Here is a 21592-nt window from a genome sequence, read left to right on the forward strand (position 1 = left end):
ACCGAAAAGACTCGGGTCGGCTCAGGCAGCCTCAGACCTGCTGAGTATCCCCAGCATTTTCTGCTTACATTTCAGCTTCCAGCATCTGCAGTATTTTGCATTTGTATTCAAACAATAAATCTAGTACTTTCGACAAAGAAAGGTGTGCTGGATTGTTACAAGAACCCAACTGGTTCACTCATGTCCCTTTTCCCAAAGTGGCCTGGCTTACGCATGATTCTAGTCCACATGATGTGGCTGGTTCCAACTGAAGTGGCCTAGTAACTAACTCAAACCAAACCAATCTTTAGGAGACCCATCACCCTCCATGGGGCAATAAGTGTGGCTTTGCTGGCGCCAACATTAAGAGCACCAAGATCACGAACAGTGCATCAGTAGACGGAGGCTGAGCAGCTAATTAACCAACTGCTCTGATCAGCGCTATTTATTCATCAGCCAGCATTCCACCACTAACTTGATCAAAACAGCCAATGGAAAATCCAGAGAGCTCCTGTAAATGGGTTTGGCAAGTTCTATTTGAGCGCTGTATCCACAGGTAGATCACTAGAAATGGATTTCACTGCAAGTTGTGTGAGCAACTATTTGCTGGTATAAAACAGGGTGCGGGATGGGGGTTGCACTGTAGAGTTGAAGTGGGGAAGGAAATATATATCCCCAGTCCTTGACTTTAAAGAGCAAAAATTAAATCAAACGACAATACGAGTTTGAAACCTAACCTCATGTCCAGCGAGCCAGTTGGAGCGCGGCTCCCCTTCCCTGCAGCATGACTGAAGGGAACAGATTCACGTCATTTATACCACATTTTTTGGTAGCATTTTAGAAAAAAGCAAGAACAGTATTTGTGACACAAACATAGAACATTTGACAATTTAAATAGTTCTGAGTGAAAAGTAACCAGAGTAAATTAAGGGACGCGGTATAAACTGAAATTCATTATAGCAAGTAATGATCCAAAAAACTCCCCTCATAAACCTAGATCATGCAGTGTAAAGATTGTAGAAATGATACAATAAGAACAAATGTCAATGTGAAGTCCCTTTGTTCCGTTCATAACCCTAGTGTTTACAGTAACCACATTCAAACAAATGACAATTCGATGAAAAATTTTGACTATCACATCAAAAAGGTTTTATTTATGTAAATTCACACAATATCCTAAAGCACATACTAGTATGGCTGGGAAAAACACCGTCAATTAGACAATCACTCACACTCTTGCTCTCAGAAACAAAATGTCTGATGCATTTACACAGGCGTTAATGCTACAGAATACCCAAGGCATTAGAATGGGCCGTCGTATCATTTGGTCAGAAGTGCCGCCCACCTCTACCCCCCCGCCCCCAGAGTAGGCTGCTCCATTTGGCTCAGTCTCATGGTCATGTTGGCCCCAACACTTGGCAGTAATGGGGAGAAAGAAAAGGTTTGAAACCAGTGCATCAAGTCCACAGTAAGTCTACTGTAGGGCCGCAGTAGCTTTTTGTAAATCTCCAGATGAAATCTAATTAGGATGATTTCAGTCAGATGAATCTTTCCCTTTTAAAAAATTACATGCTGCTGGGCTGCTGGGCAGGGATGCCAGGTGTAGCTTGTCGTGGAAGAGTGTACATTGCACCCAGAAACTGATCAGCAATTCGACCGGCTTCCCTTAATCCACTCAATAAAGCACCGTGAACTGTCGCTGGATAGTTGCGGATTGTGTGCTCGCCAGCAAAAAAGAGACGAGGGACTGGCTGTAACAAAAGAAAGAAAATTAAATCATTTCTCCAGATAATATATTAATCAACTGCCATTAATGTTCTCCATTCTATGTTTAACAGACTTGTAACAAGCCATGAATTTAAGATTACACCGGATATACGGCACAGAAATAGACCATTCAGCCTATCCAGTCCATGCCGGTGTTTATGCTCCACTCGAGCCTCCTCCTGTCTTTCCTCATCTAAATCTTAAATAAAATGAACCTCAATTATGCTGCACTTTATCTCGCCCTTCTTTTGAAGGCACGGAGGCATGTTAGGATGCAGTTCCACATGCAGTGGCATTATATCTCTCATCTTTTATATATTCTCGACTCTAACCAGAAAACCCAGTATTTGGTCAGGTTTTTGTTTCAAAAACTGTACCCAATAGTGGTGCTATTTTTAATGTCTTGTGAACCTGAACACCCAAATCCTTCTGCTCTTTCATTGTTTTCTATCCTTCTGTCAATATCCGCGCCTCCCCCCCCACAACTTTTAGCTTAATCGCCTTTAGGTGAAACGTTACCACATTCCTGATCTCGGTACAACACGTTGCCAGGTTTACCACAACCCACTCAGGGGGTTACTTTTTCAAAGAAGTCAAGGAGGTTGGCCAGGCAGAATCTTTCTTTCTCAATCCAGGTTGATTGCTTTTTACTAGGTCATTATTGTACAGATAATCAAGTTGCTGAGGTTTGATTTGCCAACCTTTTGAACATAGGCAGCATGTTTGCCTATTTTTAATCTACTGGCACCTCCCCATTGTCCAATGGCTCTCTAATTAATACTGTCAATGCCTCATAAATCTTCTTCCTAATCTCCGTAGTCACTGAATACCAATCAGGAAATGCTTAATATTTCCCCTTGCTAGCCTGGGGCACTGGCGTGATTGTTGGAGTTAGTAGAAACTGCTGGCTGGTGTGCAACGGCCACCCCACGTTGAAAGAATCCACGCACAGGCATCTTCCACCCTTCAGTATGTAGTTCGGGACCGAGATTGTCAGGTTCCTCATTGAAACACCTGTGAACTCATCCCTTTTTGGTGCAAGGTCATCCTCGATACGAGGGACTGCCTAATACTAGAAACTGCTGACTTGACCAACTGAGCATCAAACCTGGTATTTTCTGCTACTTACAGCTAAGTGCGTTATTGAGCAGTATCTCCACCACACGAGGTACTGACCTTCAGTTAATTTAAAATCCAGTGAACCCATTAGCAAGATTAGGAGCCAGTTCCTTGTACTTCTGCTCCTATCTGCACTATAGCACCTTCTATCCTGAGCCAAGGGCCTGTCTCAGGAAAGGAATGAGCATGCAATTTAATCTTATGCTGTCCAATTCTCTATCATTCCAGAAGGCTTTCCCAGGTAAAAGTATCTGACAGAATCGGTATGGCTGGTTGGCTGGCTCATGGATTCTTGTATAACCGTCACTCCTAAGCCAGCCTCTAGGGCAGGTTCGTTCAATCAGTATTTCCTGCCAGGCGGTAAAGTTTATAGCTAATCAGTCTTTGCATCGGTCAATGTGTCCTTCCAAGCATGTCCTGCCTGCCACTTGTTCCATTGACAATTTCCATCTTTTCCAATGGATTTCTTCGGTAGCCAGTGAGCTCCCCAGTTCCTGCGGTCTCCTCACACAGCTGAGCAACTGCTACAGGCAAAAGGGGAAAATGTGTTGGAGAGAAACAAGAGAAAGGAATAAAGACAAGAGACTAAGAAAGAGGAGGGAAATAAGTCAAAGTAATGGAGGAGACAATGGAAATAAAGAAAGGAAGAAAAATAACTTGTATTTATATATAAGAGAAGTGGAAAGGGAGTAGGGAAAGGCGAGCGGGGGAGTGAGCGCGCACGGGGGAAAACCACACACAAAATAGGCCGAAAGAGTGAATGATCATAATATAGGCTTCGCAAACTTGTGTGTTATCACCACAAGATCTGGGGAGATGTCACAAACTTTCATGGATGGGGACAGGTACTGGGGCAAATGTTGACAACGTGTGACGAGATATAGACACACCCCTAACAGAAGACCTGCTGAATTTAACAACATTTTTATTTCTATGCTGCTTAACCCAGCTGTACAATCAGGATGTGACAGTGTCAACAAAAATCATCCATAGATAGTGGATTCCGACAACAAACTCTGTTTGTGAATAAACTATGGCTTGTCATTTGCAATATTTACATGCCGATTTCAATTAATTCCTCCCCATCTATAAAAAAAAAAGACTTTTACCAAGAAATTGATCCACATTTAAATTAAAATGAAACAGAAAAAGGAGCTTTACGATAAACAGCAGCTTTACAACAAGCAGAGAATCAAACAAATTACAGGAAGTGCAGAGAGGAACTGAGGAAGGTAAGAAGACGGAACAAAGAGTATGAGAGAAAAGATTAATGCGCAATATAAAAGGGAACTCTAATGTTTTTTCTAAACATATAAATAGTAATTGGATAGTTAAAGGGAAGGGCGATTAGGGACCAAAAAGCAGATCTTCTTCTGGAAACAGAGGGCATGGCTGAGGTACTAATCGAGTACTTTGCGCATCAGAGGGTGTTGCCAATGTCACAGTAAAGGAGGAGGTATTAGAGAAATTGGATAGGATTAAAAAGAGAGAGAGAAAGGACTTTAAATGGTTGGCAGTGCTCAAAGTAGAAAAGTCTTCGGGTCAGGATGGGATGCACCCTAGGTTGTTGAGGGAAATAAGGGTGGAAATATCGGAGGCTCTATCCCCAATCTTTCAATCCTCCTTGGATATGGGAGTGGTGCCAGAGGACTGGAGAGTTGCAAATGTTACACCCCTGTTCAAAAAAGGAAGGGGGGGGGGGGGGATAAACTTGCTAACTACAGGCCAGTCAGCTCAGTCTACTCACTCTATTCTGCCTGATTTTCAACGGTATTCTGCACTCCAAACTTCATCACAAACCTCCCTTTTCTATTTTATTTTAACCTCTATTTCCTTTATCATCCATGGAGCTCCTGCTTTGGATTTTGTTAGCAAACATGAAGCCCGCAGGATTAAAGGGACAGTGGCAGTGTGCATACAAGATTGGCTACAGAAAGCAGAGAGTCGTGGTGAATGGCTTTGTTTTCAGACTGGAGGGAAGTATAATGTGGTGTCCCCCAGGGGTCGCTATGAGGATCACCGCTCTTTGATATACAGGGCATAACCTCAGTGTGCAGCGGAGACGAAACTCGGAAATGTAGTAAACAATGAGGACAATCGCAGCAGACTTCAGGAAGACAAGGACAGACCGGTGAAACAGGCAGACACATGGCAGATGAAATTTAATGCAGAAGTGTGAAGTGATGCATTTTGGAAGGAAGAATGAGGAGAGGCGATCTAAACCAAATGGTATAATTTTAAAGGGGGTTAACAGAATTTTAACAGATCTGGGGGATGGGGGGGGGGGGGGGGGTTTACGTACATAATTCTTTGATGGTGACAGCACAAGTTGACAAGGCTGTTTAAAAAAAAAAAGCATATGGGACCCGTGGCTTTATAAATAGATGTATACAGTTCAAAAGTAAGGAAGTGATGCTAACCTTTATAAATCACTAGTTAGGCCTCAGCTGGAGTACTGTGTCCAATTGTGGTCACCACACTTTAGGAAAGATGTCATGGCATTAGAGAATGTGCAGAGATTTAACTAGAATGGTACCACAGACTAGGGACTTCAGTTATTTGAGAATCTGGGGCTGTTCTCTTTAGAACAGAGAAGGTTAAAGGGAGATTTAATAGAGGCATTCAGAATTGGGAGGCGTTTTGATAAGAGTACATAGGCAGAAAGTGTTTCCACTGGCAGAAGGGTCAGTAATCTAAGGATAAGGGGTAAGCCATTTAGGACCGAGATGCGGAGGAACTTCTTCACCCAGAGAGTGGTGAACCTGTGGAATTCTCTACCACAGAAAGTTGTTGAGGCCAATTCACTAAATATATTCAAAAAGGAGTTAGATGAGGTCCTTACTGCTAGGGGGATCAAGGGGTATGGCGAGAAAGCAGGAATGGGGTACTGAAGTTGAATGTTCAGCCATGAACTCATTGAATGGCGGTGCAGGCTAGAAGGGCCGAATGGCCTACTCCTGCACCTATTTTCTATGTTTCTATGACACAGATTTAAGGTAATTGGCAAAAACCAGAGGGGAGATGAGAATTTTTTTTAACGCAGAAGACTGCCTGAAAGGCCGATGGGAAGCAGATTTAATACCAACATTCAAAAGGAAATTCGATAAATACTTGAAAACGAAAAATTTGAAGGACTATGGGGAAAGAGCAGGGGGAGCGGGACTACTGGATAGCTCTTTCAAAGAGGCGGCATGAGCACGATGGGCCAAATGGCCTCCTTCTGTGCTGTATGATTCTATAATTTAAATTAAGCACACACAACTTATTGCCTGAATATTCCTGACGAAATGACTGCAGAGTTCAAGGTTAGTGCTGTCCACAAGCCTGGGCACCTGGAGAGCATGTACAGAATATTTATATCAATTCAGCTGCAAATTCATGACAAAATGTATTTCCATCTCTTCGTTGTTTTCTTTCCAACATACTTCATTCCTTTCATAACCACTCGGTTCCACATTATCCTCCCACTTGTCAAAGTGACACAAGTAGGTCACACACTGCTCCCGACAGAAACTGCGCTCACCCTTCGATGAGGCAAGCTGCCTGTGTTTTTCCACAGTGCACGATGCAAGCGCTGAACACAAGTTGGATCCAATCATAAATTGAACAGCACTATTGCAATTAATTAAAATCACACACTTAGTAGAAGCTGTCTGCTCAACAGAAATAAACAGCATTTCCTGACACATTTCCATTTGTGGTGATGAATTGCATTTACTGCCTAAAAGCAGGTTCTGCTTTTCATAGACAAGTTCCTAAAGAAGCCAATTTCTGAGCTTGGCCACTAAATCCTACTTGTCGTGTCATATTATGGTCAGGATAGCGGTAACATTGTGTGACATGTCCCGTGTTGCTAACAGACTTATGCTGCAACAAAAACTGTACTTTAATGTCGAGTATACGCTCCTATGCAATAGTCCGAATTCACAGTCAATATTGTGCTCCACCATCACCAGTGACAGACCTGGTACTTCTCCAGTTAGGAATCAATTGTGGACGGACAACATTTATAATTGTATCACTGGGTGCTTTCAGTTCAACTGGGGAAAAAAATAAAATGTCACCCCCCTCATTACGCTTCACTGAAATTCTACCGACAATATTGGGAAAGTGATGGAGGCAAGTTTGTGGCTGCGACGGATGTGTGATTTTGCAAATCAATAACTCAGCAATAAAAAGGAACAAGAATTGAGCATCTGCAGTAATCAAAATGCATGTCTCTTCTTAAGCTAATTGTAAAACTGCTAAAGGCTGACGAGATTTTTACCTGAGGAGCCCCAGGGATACTGGGGCCTGGGGTCACTGGTTGTGCCATGAGGTCATAGTCATTCCCAGAAGAGCCAGCAGCCACGTAGGAGTAGGAGCCCCTTGCCCATGGGTCGGCACGCCAGCGAGTAACGACAGTCTCCTTCGGCTGAAAAGGTAAAAATAAAGGTGGGGGGGGGGAGTTGGGAAAAGAAAAGTATTCAATTGAGAAAGTAACAAACCACCCTTCCATCTCAGAACTAAGCATTATTCAGTGACTATTTGCCTTCTGACCATTCCTCAAGTAACTGAACCATTCTTCAGAAATGTAAGTCTTTGCAAACCCTGGCCAACCATGCACACAATGAAAGGGGTGGGGGATGAGAGAGAGAAGTTCTATAGGTGAAGTACTGGTTGCAAATATAATAAATATATACCGGGAAAAAAAAGCTTTATTCCTTTGGGACTTCATTTTCCTGTATGTTTTGAATATAATTTTTTTTCCTTTATGTCAGATCAGAGTCAACAGAATAGCAGCTTCATATGTTGAAGGCTCAGCCTTGCCTTCGAGTATTGCTAACAGCCCCCACCTTCGAGGAAGGCAGGAGGTGGAGAAAATCCTTCCCCCATGCTTGTTCGCAAATGTAATCCGCTTTATAGTTAAACAAAGTGTGGCACTGCAAACTGTACATCTCCGATATTGAGGTTGCTAATGCACAGGGCAGTTCAAGGGTTACACATTAATAAACCAAGACACTAGGTTGATCTGGTTACAGGTATCCAAGGATAATGACAACGCATGCTAGGGAAAACAACCATGGATAAATTCCATTTGTGGTATTTGGTAGAGGGTAAATATCACTGAAAATTCTGCGTTTTTTGTCATGTAGAAAGTACAAGAATCAAAATCAGCAGGGTGTCTCATACATTGGTTTCATTGAAAGCTTTAAATAGTAACACTAATGAACGTTACTGATAATGGTGGCATGCTGTCATTATCTTGCATTAGGTAGCAAAAGATTTTTAAATAGTATTTATAATTTATGACATGTTTTACACACACGATTTCAAAGTCCTGTTGAAGAACCTTTCATACACATCATTACAATGTCAAGAGGTTTCATTTATTGCTTCAACACACAGCTGCACGTCGGAAAATATTAGCGTGGGAACAAAATGCTCTGCTTGCACTATTCTAGAGATGGCAGTACTGCGGAGATAGAACCGGAGTTGCACTAACACTGGGGTGGAATGTGGGGTTGATTGACTAGACAACAATTCCTGGGATCTGTCGGGGAAGAGTAGTTCCAGTGTTTGACAGCACCTTTGGGGGCGGAGGTGCTGTAAGCGGGGAGCACTGGGGAAGATATCTGTACGCAGTGGATGTAGAAGGTCCATGGATGGGATAACACTGGTATTGAGGGTGGTCTCAGAGGAACATTGTCCCGCTCAGAGGGTGGTGAATCTTTGGAATTCTCTCCTCCTCCTCCGCCCCCCCCCCACGAGCCGTGGATGTTTAGTCGTTGCGTATATTCAAGACAGAGGTCGATAAATTTTTGGGAACAAAGGGAAATAAAGGATATGGGGATAGTGTGGGAAGGTGGAGTTGAAGTAGATGATCAGTCATGATCTTGTTGAATGACGGAGCAGACTCGAAGGGCCAACTCCTGCTCCTATTTCATAAGTTCTTATATGCTATGGTTGCAGAGTCAGCCGTGGTTCAGTTAGTACTCTCGCCTCCGAATCAAACAGTTGTGGATTCGAGCCTCACTCCAGAGACCCGAGCACAAAATCTAGGCTGACACTCGCAGTGCAGTACTGAGACGGAGTTCAGTATTTAGAAAACATGAAGTGTGTCAGAAATTCACAACAGGAAAAGGGAGTGAATACGACACTTGCAGGAAGTGTGCACTATATGCAACACTTTTAATACACTATTAGACATATGTGTGTACATATATATATATATATATAACAGAATTGTATTTGTGGATGTGACACACATTATTTTGCACTGTGAAGTGAGCCTGCAATCCAAGTCCATGCTACATGTATGGCTGTACATTTTGCAGTATGTCTCTGAACCTTAATGAAGTTGAGGGGACCTAATCAATGCTCTACAGTCCACATACAACACTTTTATGAAATAATTGGTCATCCTGACTTTATGGACTTTCTGGAACGCTGCAGAAAATAAATACACTCCTCGAAAAAGGTACAGCCCTTGTTACATGCAGTAACTTCTGAGAAGGGCATGAGCCAATACGCCAAATACTACACAATGACACCCCAAATGGAAAAATGCTTTATATTGGTTGATTTAAAACTCTTTAAAAGACAGGAGTACTAGATATCGTTTCAGAACCTGGGCATGCATGCTAATGCCCAATAAGGATGACAGTAATTGGAGCACCCACATTTCACTGGATAGACAATGAATGACTGGAATGAATGAATGAGGGGCAGCACGGACCAGCCCACATTGCGATATGTGCGCGCACTGGGTCCGTGCAGCAGAGCAGGTCTCCAGTCATCCTGGTTAACCCTTGCCACTGGATAAAGGCCTAGCTCGGTCAAGCCCGTGTGGTGGCTGATGTGCAACAGTTACCACACATTAAAAAAAAATCCACGCACAGGCATCTTCCACCCCCTCAATTGGAGTTCAGGATTGGAATATCGGGTCCTTCATTGAAACATCTGTGAACTCATGTGGAAGCAAGTCATCCTCGTTCGAGGGACCGCCTATGATGATGGGGTTGAAAAATGCTGACAGACATCGATAATGACGAGTCACATTCTTCTCAGGGGTTTCAAAGGGCAGTTCAATCATACAAGGATTAACAATTAAGCTAATTACTAGGGCATGGAACAACTTAAAGTTTAACGAGGTAGTGATTACCATCTCACGAGGCTGAATTTCTCAGTCAAAGTTTGAACTTAATGTTGGTCAGAGCAATGACAATCAATTTGTTTTATCATGCAGAACCACAGCAATGGAAACAGCAAAACCTGCTGTACCGATGCCATAGGGAGCAGACGTGCATCAGTACAGAGCACGGCACACAAGTTTCAAATGTATGCTGTGCATTGCCCCCCTCCATTACATTAATGGGAGCGGCCCCCGGCCAGCGAGCACCATCGGAGCAGGCCGGGGAGCAGAAGGAGCAGTGTGATGGCCTAGCCCAGCAGTCTGTGCGGCCCCCGGCCTACGAGCACCATCGGAACCGGCCAGGGAACGGAAGCAGCAGCGTGACGGCACACCACTCCAGGGAGCAGCACGTGCTGGAGCAGGAGAGCAACGGCAGCAAAAAGGGACATCACCAAGATCCAGGTCAGTGATTGGAGCGTGGGCAGGTACAGCAAGAGCGGCGAGGTCGGGGCGAAGGAGCGGCGAGTGATTGTAGAGAGACGTGATCGGGGCCCAGGAGAGGCGTGAGTTTGGGGCAGCACAGGCCAGCCCACACTACAATCAACATTTAGAACTGAGATGAGGAAAAATTTCTTCTCTGAGGATTGTAAATTTGTGGAATTCGCTGCCTCAGAGAGCTGTGGAAGCTGGGGCATTAAATAAATTTAAGACAGAAAGAGAGAGTTTCTTAAACGATAAGGGGATAAAGGGTTATAGGGAGCGGGCAGGGAAGTGGAGCTGAGTCTATGGTCAGATCAGCCATGATCTTATTGAATGGCGGAGCAGACTCGAGGGGCCTTATGGCCTACTCCTGCTCCTATTTCTTATGTTCTTATCTATGTGCGCCTTGGTTAACCCTTGCTACTGGACCAAGACCTAGCTCTGTCAAGCCTGTGTGGTGGCTGGTGTGCAACAGTCACCGCATGTTAAAACATCCACAAACAGGCATCTTCCACCCTTCAAGATTTAGTTCGGGACCTGGAATTTTAGGTCCTTCATTGAAACACCTGTGAACTTTTTGACATGGAAGCAAGTCATCCTCGATTCGAGGGACTGCCTATGATGATGATGACATTTTGAAAGATGCACAAGTACAACACATACAGCGACAATATTAGTGTGAATATACTTGTACTTTTTGCAACTAGAATCAGACAGGGCACCTAAATAATATAATGTTGCTGGGCCGGAGGGAATAAAACAGAGCGCTGGATCAGACTCAACATTCTAGCAATGATTGCAGTTCCGTCCAGTAGGGCAAGTAGCACCAAGGTGAAGGGTCCAATCGATACAGGAATATTGCTTCAAGCACTTGTGTGGAGTAGAAAAAGACAACATTGCAGACATAGAGAAATAAATGTCTCTTCCTGGGACTTGGAAACAATGACAAAAATATGGTCAGTGCAGCAAACACACATCATTAGTTTTATCCCACAATCTAGGGCAGTTTGACATCACAATGCAGCAAATGTACAAACACTGAAATGTACTTCAGTGCTATCATGTTTGTGCAAGTAAAGCAATGCTAATCAGAGTAATAACCCTGCGTTAATGTAAAGGATGCACATTCTTGAGGGCATGAGAGACACTTCTTTTCAGATTTAAAAATGTCTGGCTACCAGGGCTTGGGAGGACCCATCTATTGAGGGCTGCTCCAATGGGTACTACCCAGAGTGGGACCAGAAGAGCAAGGAGCCAATCCAGAGACAGATTTTGGCCCTGTACACTCTGCAGAAAAGTTGTCAGTTGTTTCAAAGGGGCTCTGAATAGTAAATCCCCAGAGATATTTGGAAAAGAGCTTCTGGTTTCCCATCATAGCGGTAAGCAGATCGGACTAGTCACTTTATCCCAGTCATGTCTGGGAAATTGTCATGGTATCACAGTATCAGCCTATTGCTGGATAGCACATTGGCATAGCCTTCATCACCAAGGCTCTGGGATGCAAGAGGACTGGAGCCCATATCCTGTTTCCCTGTGTTTGTTGAGTGGCAATCTCGGGAGGGACAGGTGACTTTGGACCTATGGTTCCCAAAGCTTTGCTCACCTTCTATGAGTCTGTTGACCCCAGCATCGAAGCACTGACCACATTCGACCAGCTCCGTTGGGCGGGCCACGTTGTTCGCTGGCCTGACGAGACTCCCAAAGCGAGTGCTCTACTCGGAACTCCTACATGGCAAGTGAGCCCCCAGTTGGGCAGAGGAAACGTTACAAGGACACCCTCAAAGCCTCCCTGATAAAATGCAACACCCCCACTGACACCTGCGAGTCCCTGGCCAAAGACCACCCTAAGTGGAGGAAGTGCATCCAGGAAAGCGCTGAGCACCCTGAATCTCAACGCTGAGAGCATGCAGAAATCAAGCGCAAGCAGCGGAAGAAGCGTGCGACAAAGCAGTCCCACACACCCTTCCCTTCAACCACTGTCTGTCCCACCTGTGACAGAGACTGTAATTCCCATATTGGACTGTTCAGTCACCTGAGAACTCACTTTTAGAATTCCTCGATTTCGAGGGACTGCCTATGATGAGTCTGTTGTAGACTCAGTGATAGAAATCGATTGCTGTGACTAGTCAACAACACCATTATCGTTTTATCACGCCACCAGCAGGATGGGAGATAGTGAAGTAGATGGATCTCAGTCTTTCTTTGTCTAACAATTCCTATATTGGTGAAGACTGAATCACTGCACGTTCTGAGGTTCCCCTGCACAGACACTGGAGTATCCAACAATAGGCGATGGATCGTCATGCCACTTTCCGGCAGACTTTGAACTCTCCTTCCTGGACAGTATTTTTCCATGGGGAAAGACAACTTTTCCTCACTAGGGAATTCCTAGCCGCTTGGTATGTTTTCAATCCTGTCCGAAATGGTAATGACTTCCAGTGTGGATGGAGTAGAATTGGAAGACAGCAACTGACCTGTTGACAGAAAAGAAATATACAAACTGTGGAAATGGATATAGATGCCATTTTGAAAGATTTACAAAAGCAGATGCAACAGTGGACTACTGTACGTAGAATTATTTATAAGTGTATTTAGTCAGCGACTCACCAGTGATGTGGGGCCCAGGGGTAGCTGCTCAAACTTCAGGAATATTTTCCAAGCTGTTCCTCCAGCCAGAGTCGATTCCTCCTCAGTGGAATGGTACCAAGATGGCATGTGTTTGCTCAGAGCATTTTGCTTTATTTTGTCTTGCCCTATAACTTTGTGTAGTTTGATTAAAGCTTGGACACTTTATTCGTGCATCATAAATTATCCATGCCTTTGTCCGTCCTTCTGGTCTTGGCAGTGATGTACTTATTGTCAGCAAAGAACCTTGATGCTGGTCTAAATGGTTGACACGAATGAAGAGCTTAAACCAGAAGTAACATGCTCATGATGGCTTCCTTTGGTATTCCACTTTGTGGTGTTAGTGCAGCAATATGGGACTTTGTGGTGATTCTGTATTAGAATATGCAACGGTCCTTGTTGGGGGTGATGAGTATCTAAACGCTGTCATCTCTCAGGAAACAGGCTATAGACAAAGGGCTTTTAACACTGGAATTATCACCCCAACCAATTTTACTTAATCCTTCCACAAAAATCAGCTTTGATGCATCTTCTCAAACTACCACCAGAATTCATAAACGAAACGATCTATACTGTAGTATAAATATTAATCCCTAAATACTGTTAAAACCATGTTTTTTTAAAAAAGTTTCTCTAACCATCTCTCTCTCCTTTCCATTTTCTCTCCCTCCCCCAGAGACAGATAGACACACACTACAAAAAAACACAGCAAGCAATCTAAGCAACCTCATACCTGTGGTACTGCACTGCTGCCAAATATTCCTTTTAGGATGGCGAGACAGCGACCGACAATGACATCATCACTAATGTTCTCCATGATTCCGGCAGCCTCTCCAGCCACGAGGGCCAATAGGATTGGGGCTGGTAACGGACAAAATAACTGATGAAAGGAATTGTAACCACATGCCCAAGATTACTCATAGCAGGCTCCATATTTGTGCAACTACAGAGCAACCGCAATATTCATGGATTAAAAAGATGTCCAAATATTTAAAAACTTTAGTCTTACGAATATACATTTCCAGGAAAAGGGAATCAATGAGGGCTTATTAGAGCCAGAATGCATAAGCTGGCCATCGACAGATCTAAATGTGTCCAAAAATGGACAACATTAAAAAAATTTACATTTTATTCCAAACAGGATTCGTTCAGAATATAAATAAGCATCGATAACGTGTCACATTGGGGAACAAAGCTCTTGTTTTTTTAAAATTAATTATTCGTAGCCAATCTTTCCAATTCTTTGTCAAATCACAAACGCCAGAGGTCACCTTGCACACATCAAGGATCACTCTGCGCCAATGCTCTTAGCCAAAAGGCCTAGGGCCACTGCACCGTTCCTGGAAGTACTGCAATACCAGGTTCGTGCCATGGAGGTGGATGGGTCAGGCCCCCCACACACCTCCGTGGAGGTGGATGGGTCAAGCCACCCCACCCACCTCCTATTTCCAAAAAGCATAGGAGAACCACCTTGCAGCTGTTAATGAAAAAGAAAACTTGCAAATTTTAAGTGAAGCTGTGTGCCACAGCGCAGTATGCAAACATGGATCACCAACACATTCACAAGATGCAGCCTCTATACTGGTTAGATATTTAGAGTTCTTGAAACACGATCATTGAAACAGCATTGCACTGAAACTCAGGACTGGAATTATCATCACTGCACAGCATCAAAGTAGAAACTCAAGGTTGCCGCTGCTAGAGAATTGCCACAGCGTAAATTAAAGCTCAGATCAAGCAAAATTAGGTACTATGGCAAACAAATCACGGAGTAATTAGTGGGGAGGGTTTGGAGGAAGAAGAATGTGTAACTACAAAGTGCAGGCATGTCTTATCTTGATCTACAGAGCACAAACTTTGTAAGCAAATTTGAGCATGGATTCTCTGTGGGGCCATGTTTAACCTGGAGTTTAAAATATTTAATTGTTCCCGGCCCCACCAAAACATCAGGAATTATGACGGATCATAACTTCATAATAAGCTACTTGTGATCAAAGAAAAAAAAGTTGTTTTATAATTGACCAGTATAAACTGGGATTGTTATAGAATTAAAATTACTGCATCAGACTACTCAAAAATTAAGGATCATTACAGTCAAGAAAAGGACTAAAGAATCAAGCACATTATTAATACCTACAATTATTTCAAAATTAATTACCAAAGGAATTAGTTTCTGGTGTCCAAGAAGAAATGACTAAAATTTGCTAAAATTTACTGCGCATACTGTACTGGTGAAGGGGTGACAGGACTGACATATGAAGAAAGACTGGATCGACTAGGCTTATATTCAATGGAATTTAGAAGAATGAGAGGGGATCTCATAGAAACATATAAAGTTCTGACAGGACTGGACAGGTTAGATGCAGGAAGTATGTTCCTAATGTTGGTGAAGTCCAGAACCAGGAGTCACAGTCTAAGGATAAGGGGTAAGCTATTTAGGAGTGAGATGAGGAGAAACTTCTTCATTCAGAGAGTTGTGAGCATGTGGAATTCTCTACCACAGAAAATTGTTGAGGCCAGTTCGTTAGATATATTCAAAAGGGAGTTAGATGTGGCCCTTACGGCTAAAAGGATCAAGGGGTATGGAGAGAAAGCAGGAATGGGGTACTGAAGTTGCATGATCAGCCATGCTCTTACTGAATGGTGGTGCAGGCTCGAATGGCCTACTCCTGCACCTATTTTCTATGTTTCTATGTTAACATATTAAACGCAAGAACCACCATAGGTACATGTTATTCACCAAAAGATCACTCCTTTCTACGTTTAACACATCTCATCAGACCATACAGAAACATTTTTTGTTTTATGTCTCAGAAAAAACAAAGAACAGCTTCTACAGAGCTTAACCAGACATTTGGCAGATTTGTTGAGATTCAGATCATTTTGCAGATTTTCCTAATGAAAATGAAACCACAAATGAAATGAGCAAATGTTGGATGATGTTCTGCAGTAGGTAAAGCTGAATGCATGTGAAATGTTCCCTTCGGAGAGCATTTAAGAATAAAAGATGTTTATCAAAAAATAAGATTCTGGGACTTGCCTAGGTGACTTAAAGGAGCTACATTCCATACAGTGGCACTTCAATCATCCAACTTGATGCAGGGGGCATCCCTGTAGTCAATGGAAATCAGCCAAAAATCTGCAACCTCAAGCTCTGGCTTGACATGTGTACTAGAGCAAACCCTAGATGCAGGAATGAAGCCGAGAGCAATACAAATATTACCAATTCAAATGTAATCTTCCTTTAACTGTGAGGTTGATTTAATTCAAACAGAAGGGAGGGGAGGTTAGTCTCAGGATTAGGGGTCAGCCATTTAGGACAGAGATGAGGAGGAATTTCTTTACTCAGAGGGTAAAGACTTCCCTGCTTTTATCCTTCATCCCCTTTGCAATAAAGGCCAAGATTCCATTGGCCTTCCTGATCACTTGCTGTACCTGCATACTATCCTTTTGTGTTTCATGCACAAGGACCCCCAAGTCCCGCTGTACTGCAGCACTTTGCAATCTTTCTCCATTTAAATAATAACTTGCTCTTTGATATTTTTTCTGCCAAAGTGCATGACCTCACACTTTCCAACATTATACTCCATCTGTCAAATTTTTGCCCATCACTTAGCCTGTCTATGTCCTCTCTGAAGTTTTATAGACGTTAGGTTAACTCAAAAACGTGTACATAACATTTATCACTCAGGTTACATTTTTGTCCCCTCTGAACAATTTTATTTTTAAATTCTTGCAGTAGTTGAGAACGGTTTAGTTGGCTCAGCTAATGCCCAACATTGGCAGAAGCACCATTTTGGATCACGACACCAAGCAACATGCATTTGACACGAGGCTGCATGCAATGGATGCTCTTTTAAAAGTATACATTCCTAACGATGCTTAAAATGCATCGGGATGAACATTCCAGTAATTTCTTTAAATAAGCTGCAGGCCTGTTGGTCATGAAAACGGGCTGAAAAGGAGCCGTAAATGTCAGATTTTGCCGTGCTTAATTTAGACAGCGAAGTTTTATAGAGACGTTAGGTTAACTCAAAAACATGTGCATAACAACATTTATCACTCAAATTACATTTTTGACAGTTCCAGTAAGTGCCCAAGGTATACTGATCGCAGTTTATGACTGGAATAGTTATATAAATGGTAATGAGACTATAAAGATTAAAATTATTCATCCAAATTAGTTTTATGGTTAGGCGGAGTTGAATTTAAACTGTTCTTGCCGGTTAAGGAATCTATCTTCATTCATAATCAAAAAGTACATTAGCACTGCAATTTAAAGTTAGATCACATCTCATTATTCTTTCTTCCTGGTCAAAGAAAGTGTGATTTCTCTCGTAGATACTAAGCCATTTCTGGAATACAAATACCTTTATAGAGATTCCAAAAAAGGAACAACTCTCCCCGACTGGCAGTCGTGCTTCCAACATGACCAAAGAGATTCACGCTTGGGTCCCAGAATACACGATCAAAACATAATACAACCTGAAGGGAACGCAGAGAAAGTATTAAGGGATGCTAAAATAATTAGTCTTGCCATGTTGCAATCAATAATGATACATCAGCAGTTACCCCAGCTACTACACTCCAAGGTTGGCTTCACTGCAATTGTACATGGATATCGCCAGTGAGCCAAAATTAATCACAAAACAGATAACCTCGCAGTAACACTCGCTCAATATACAGACACTACTAAATCTTTCCTACTTGTATCTTCCATTGAGATTCATATTTTTGCAAGGACCATGACCAGTATTGCAATTCCAGAGGACCAAACGTCGTGCTGCCTTACCTTGTTGAGATTTCCAAAGCCCATACGCTGAATGGCAGAAGTTTTCCACTCGGGAAGGGGTGGTACAAACTGAACAGCTGGCGGCTGCTGTTTCAACACACCCAGAGGGAGCGTACATAAAACTGCATCACACTTGTAAATGAATGTCTGGCTGTTCGAACGAGTATTCTGAGCAATGACTTCACATCCTGCAAAATATTTATGCAAACGTAGCACTAAATAGCTGCAAAGAACACAGGGAGTAATATAACCAAAAAGATTAAAAGAAAATAACTCCATTCAGGTTATTCATGAACATGGTCAGAAGTGGAATAAATCTTCTAAAAGCAATATTAGAATTTTCTTTTGGCATAGTAAACTATAAAACATCACACCCCATGCTCTAGGCACACAAGGCGTAACGTTAGCTGTTCCTGTCACATCGGTGTATTTTACTACAGTCCACAGCACAATTTCCATTGGCTTTTAATGAATAATCTGCTTTTATTTTGGAACCCTAGCCCAAGAGCTGAGTTATAGGAAAGTAAATCACACACGTACAAGTAAAATAATAGCATTTTTTTTAAATGACATGTTTAACAAGAAACAAGGGACTAAGAAGTTAACAATGTTACGGGATTATAGCTTTCGATTCGGAGACTGGAATTTCAATCTCAGTCTCAGTGACTTCTCTTCCTGATGCAACTCAGATTCACTTTCTGAACCAACTAACAACATAGAAACATAGAAACATAGAAAATAGGTGCAGGAGTAGGCCATTCAGCCCTTCTAGCCTGCACCGCCATTCAATGAGTTCATGGCTGAACATGAAACTTCAGTACCCACTTCCTGCTTTCACGCCATACCCCTTGATCCCCCGAGTAGTAAGGACTTCATCTAACTCCCTTTTGAATATATTTAGTGAATTGGCCCCAACTACTTCCTGTGGTAGAGAATTCCACAGGTTCACCACCCTCTGGGTGAAGAAGTTTCTCCTTATCTCGGTCCTAAATGGCTTACCTCTTATCCTTAGACTGTGACCCCTGGTTCTGGACTTCCCCAACATTGGGAACATTCTTCCTGCATCCAACCTGTCCAAACCCGTCAGAATTTTAAACGTTTCTATGAGGTCCCCTCTCACTCTTCTGAACTCCAGTGAATACAAGCCCAGTTGATCCAGTCTTTCTTGATAGGTCAGTCCCACCATCCCGGGAATCAGTCTGGTGAATCTTCGCTGCACTCCCTCAATAGCAAGAATGTCCTTCCTCAAGTTAGGAGACCAAAACTGTACACAATACTCCAGGTGTGGCCTCACCAAGGCCCTGTACAACTGTAGCAACACCTCCCTGCCCCTATACTCAAATCCCCTCGCTATGAAGGCCAACATGCAATTTGCTTTCTTAACTGCCTGCTGTACCTGCATGCCAACCTTCAATGACTGATGTACCATGACACCCAGGTCTCGGTTGCACCTTCCCTTTTCCTAATCTGTCACCATTCAGATAATAGTCTGTCTCTCTGTTTTTACCACCAAAGTGGATAACCTCACATTTATCCACATTATACTTCATCTGCCACGCATTTGCCCACTCACCTAACCTATCCAAGTCACTCTGTAGCCTCATAGCATCCTCCTCGCAGCTCACACTGCCACCCAACTTAGTGTCATCCGCAAATTTGGAGATACTACATTTAATCCCCTCGTCTAAATCATTAATGTACAATGTAAACAGCTGGGGCCCCAGCACAGAACCCTGCGGTACCCCACTAGTCACGGCCTGCCATTCCGAAAAGTACCCATTTACTCCTACTCTTTGCTTCCTGTCTGACAACCAGTTCTCAATCCACGTCAGCACACTACCCCCAATCCCATGTGCTTTAACTTTGCACATTAATCTCCTGTGTGGGACCTTGTCAAAAGCCTTCTGAAAGTCCAAATATACCACATCAACTGGTACTCCTTTGTCCACTTTATTGGAAACATCCTCAAAAAATTCCAGAAGATTTGTCAAGCATGATCTCCCTTTCACAAATCCATGCTGACTTGGACCTATCATGTCACCATTTTCCAAATGCGCTGCTATGACATCCTTAATAATTGATTCCATCATTTTACCCACTACTGAGGTCAGGCTGACCGGTCTATAATTCCCTGCTTTCTCTCTCCCTCCTTTTTTAAAAAGTGGGGTTACATTGGCTACCCTCCACTCCATAGGAACTGATCCAGAGTCAATGGAATGTTGGAAAATGACTGTCAATGCATCCGCTATTTCCAAGGCCACCTCCTTAAGTACTCTGGGATGCAGTCCATCAGGCCCTGGAGATTTATCGGCCTTCAATCCCATCAATTTCCCCAACACAATTTCCCGACTAATAAAGATTTCCCTCAGTTCCTCCTCCTTAATAGACCCTCTGACCACTTTTATATCCGGAAGGTTGTTTGTGTCCTCCTTAGTGAATACTGAACCAAAGTACTTGTTCAATTGGTCTGCCATTTCTTTGTTCCCCGTTATGACTTCCCCTGATTCTGACTGCAGGGGACCTACGTTTGTCTTTACTAACCTTTTTCTCTTTACATACCTATAGAAACTTTTGCAATCCGCCTTAATGTTCCCTGCAAGCTTCTTCTCGTACTCCATTTTCCCTGCCCTAATCAAACCCTTTGTCCTCCTCTGCTGAGTTCTAAATTTCTCCCAGTCTGCAGGCTCTTTGGCACAAAGGTGCTGAAATTGTGGGGGGATTACTGTTGTCGAGCACAGCTGTTTGGAGAAGTGTTTCCAGTACCAGACAAAAGTATGGGTGCACAAGTTGAGAATACTTTCTTTTTGTTGGGACCTATACTGGCAGACAGCTGAAAGGGCCGATAGAGCCACAATGAAGTAGAGATCTGCCTTACTTCAAATGACAAAAGACAATGCATTTTCATGATTTACTTAGGAAATTCTGCTAGCTGGTCAGCTTGGTACTTCAATACTGGTTACTGCTGCTTGCTGAAAGTAGCCACTGCCTCATGCAATGCAAAAAGGTAGTTATCGGTCTCAGTGATCTTAACAGGTGTCAGCCATAATGAACACCCAGGTAGTAGAATGTTTCATAGGTATAAATGATGTATCAGAAAGACCTGGCAGGAAGATTGTGCACCCTTTTGGCACACACTGGTGATTGACACCTTTGATTTTGACAAGATACTCTTAATTCTCCTTTGGCCAAGCTTATATTTCAAAGTAGAACGAGGGGGGAATAAAACTGGATCTGGAGACCCTGCTTCTTCATTTCAATGGGCTGCTGTATTAGTGGAAGGAACTTGTGATTGATCTTTCTAATGTAAAAGCATTTCATCTAGGATGCAAGTTCGTTAAAGTACTGCAGAAATCTGCTAAAGATTCCGAACTTTTATTGTATTGCAACAGATTATGTAATCTAGTCAAACCAACTGTGTTTGGTCTTGCTCTTGTTTCATTTAGTTTCTTAATAAGCCTGATTCTTAGTTTGTAGCCTGAAATATATGGCCTTGTCAGACAGATGAGGGATTACAGCGGTAATCCCTACTACTCTAGTGTACACTCATTGGTGAAAGGGTTCATTGTTCACCCTGCAGCACATTATCCAAGACTACTTCATTTACATGGTTACACCCGGGTTTATAGGAAGCATGAGCTTATCTGTGGAAGGAACACTGTGCGTTGGGCACAGGAAGAAGTATCGCGAGTCTTCCCAAATTATCAGGAGCAGTTAAA

The 21592-nt window shown here is 42.9% G+C and overlaps 1 protein-coding gene across 3 annotated transcripts in view; it reads right to left on the reverse strand.

Annotated features, from left to right (window-relative positions):
- Positions 1-1104: 1104 nt before the first annotated feature.
- kdm1a (lysine (K)-specific demethylase 1a) overlaps positions 1105-21592 on the reverse strand; it is a 63403-nt gene continuing 42915 nt past the window's right edge. For all 3 annotated transcript variants that reach the window (XM_070898819.1, XM_070898818.1, XM_070898817.1), the window contains 5 exons: positions 17877-18064; positions 17455-17569; positions 13818-13945; positions 7133-7279; positions 1105-1730 (listed from right to left, as the gene is read on the reverse strand). In XM_070898819.1, the coding sequence (XP_070754920.1) occupies positions 1545-1730; positions 7133-7279; positions 13818-13945; positions 17455-17569; positions 17877-18064 (764 nt within the window). In that variant the 3' untranslated portion in view covers positions 1105-1544. The remainder of the gene's footprint in view (positions 1731-7132; positions 7280-13817; positions 13946-17454; positions 17570-17876; positions 18065-21592) is intronic.

The sequence above is a fragment of the Pristiophorus japonicus genome, chromosome 14, assembly GCF_044704955.1.
Source record: "Pristiophorus japonicus isolate sPriJap1 chromosome 14, sPriJap1.hap1, whole genome shotgun sequence".
NCBI lineage: Eukaryota > Metazoa > Chordata > Chondrichthyes > Pristiophoridae > Pristiophorus > Pristiophorus japonicus.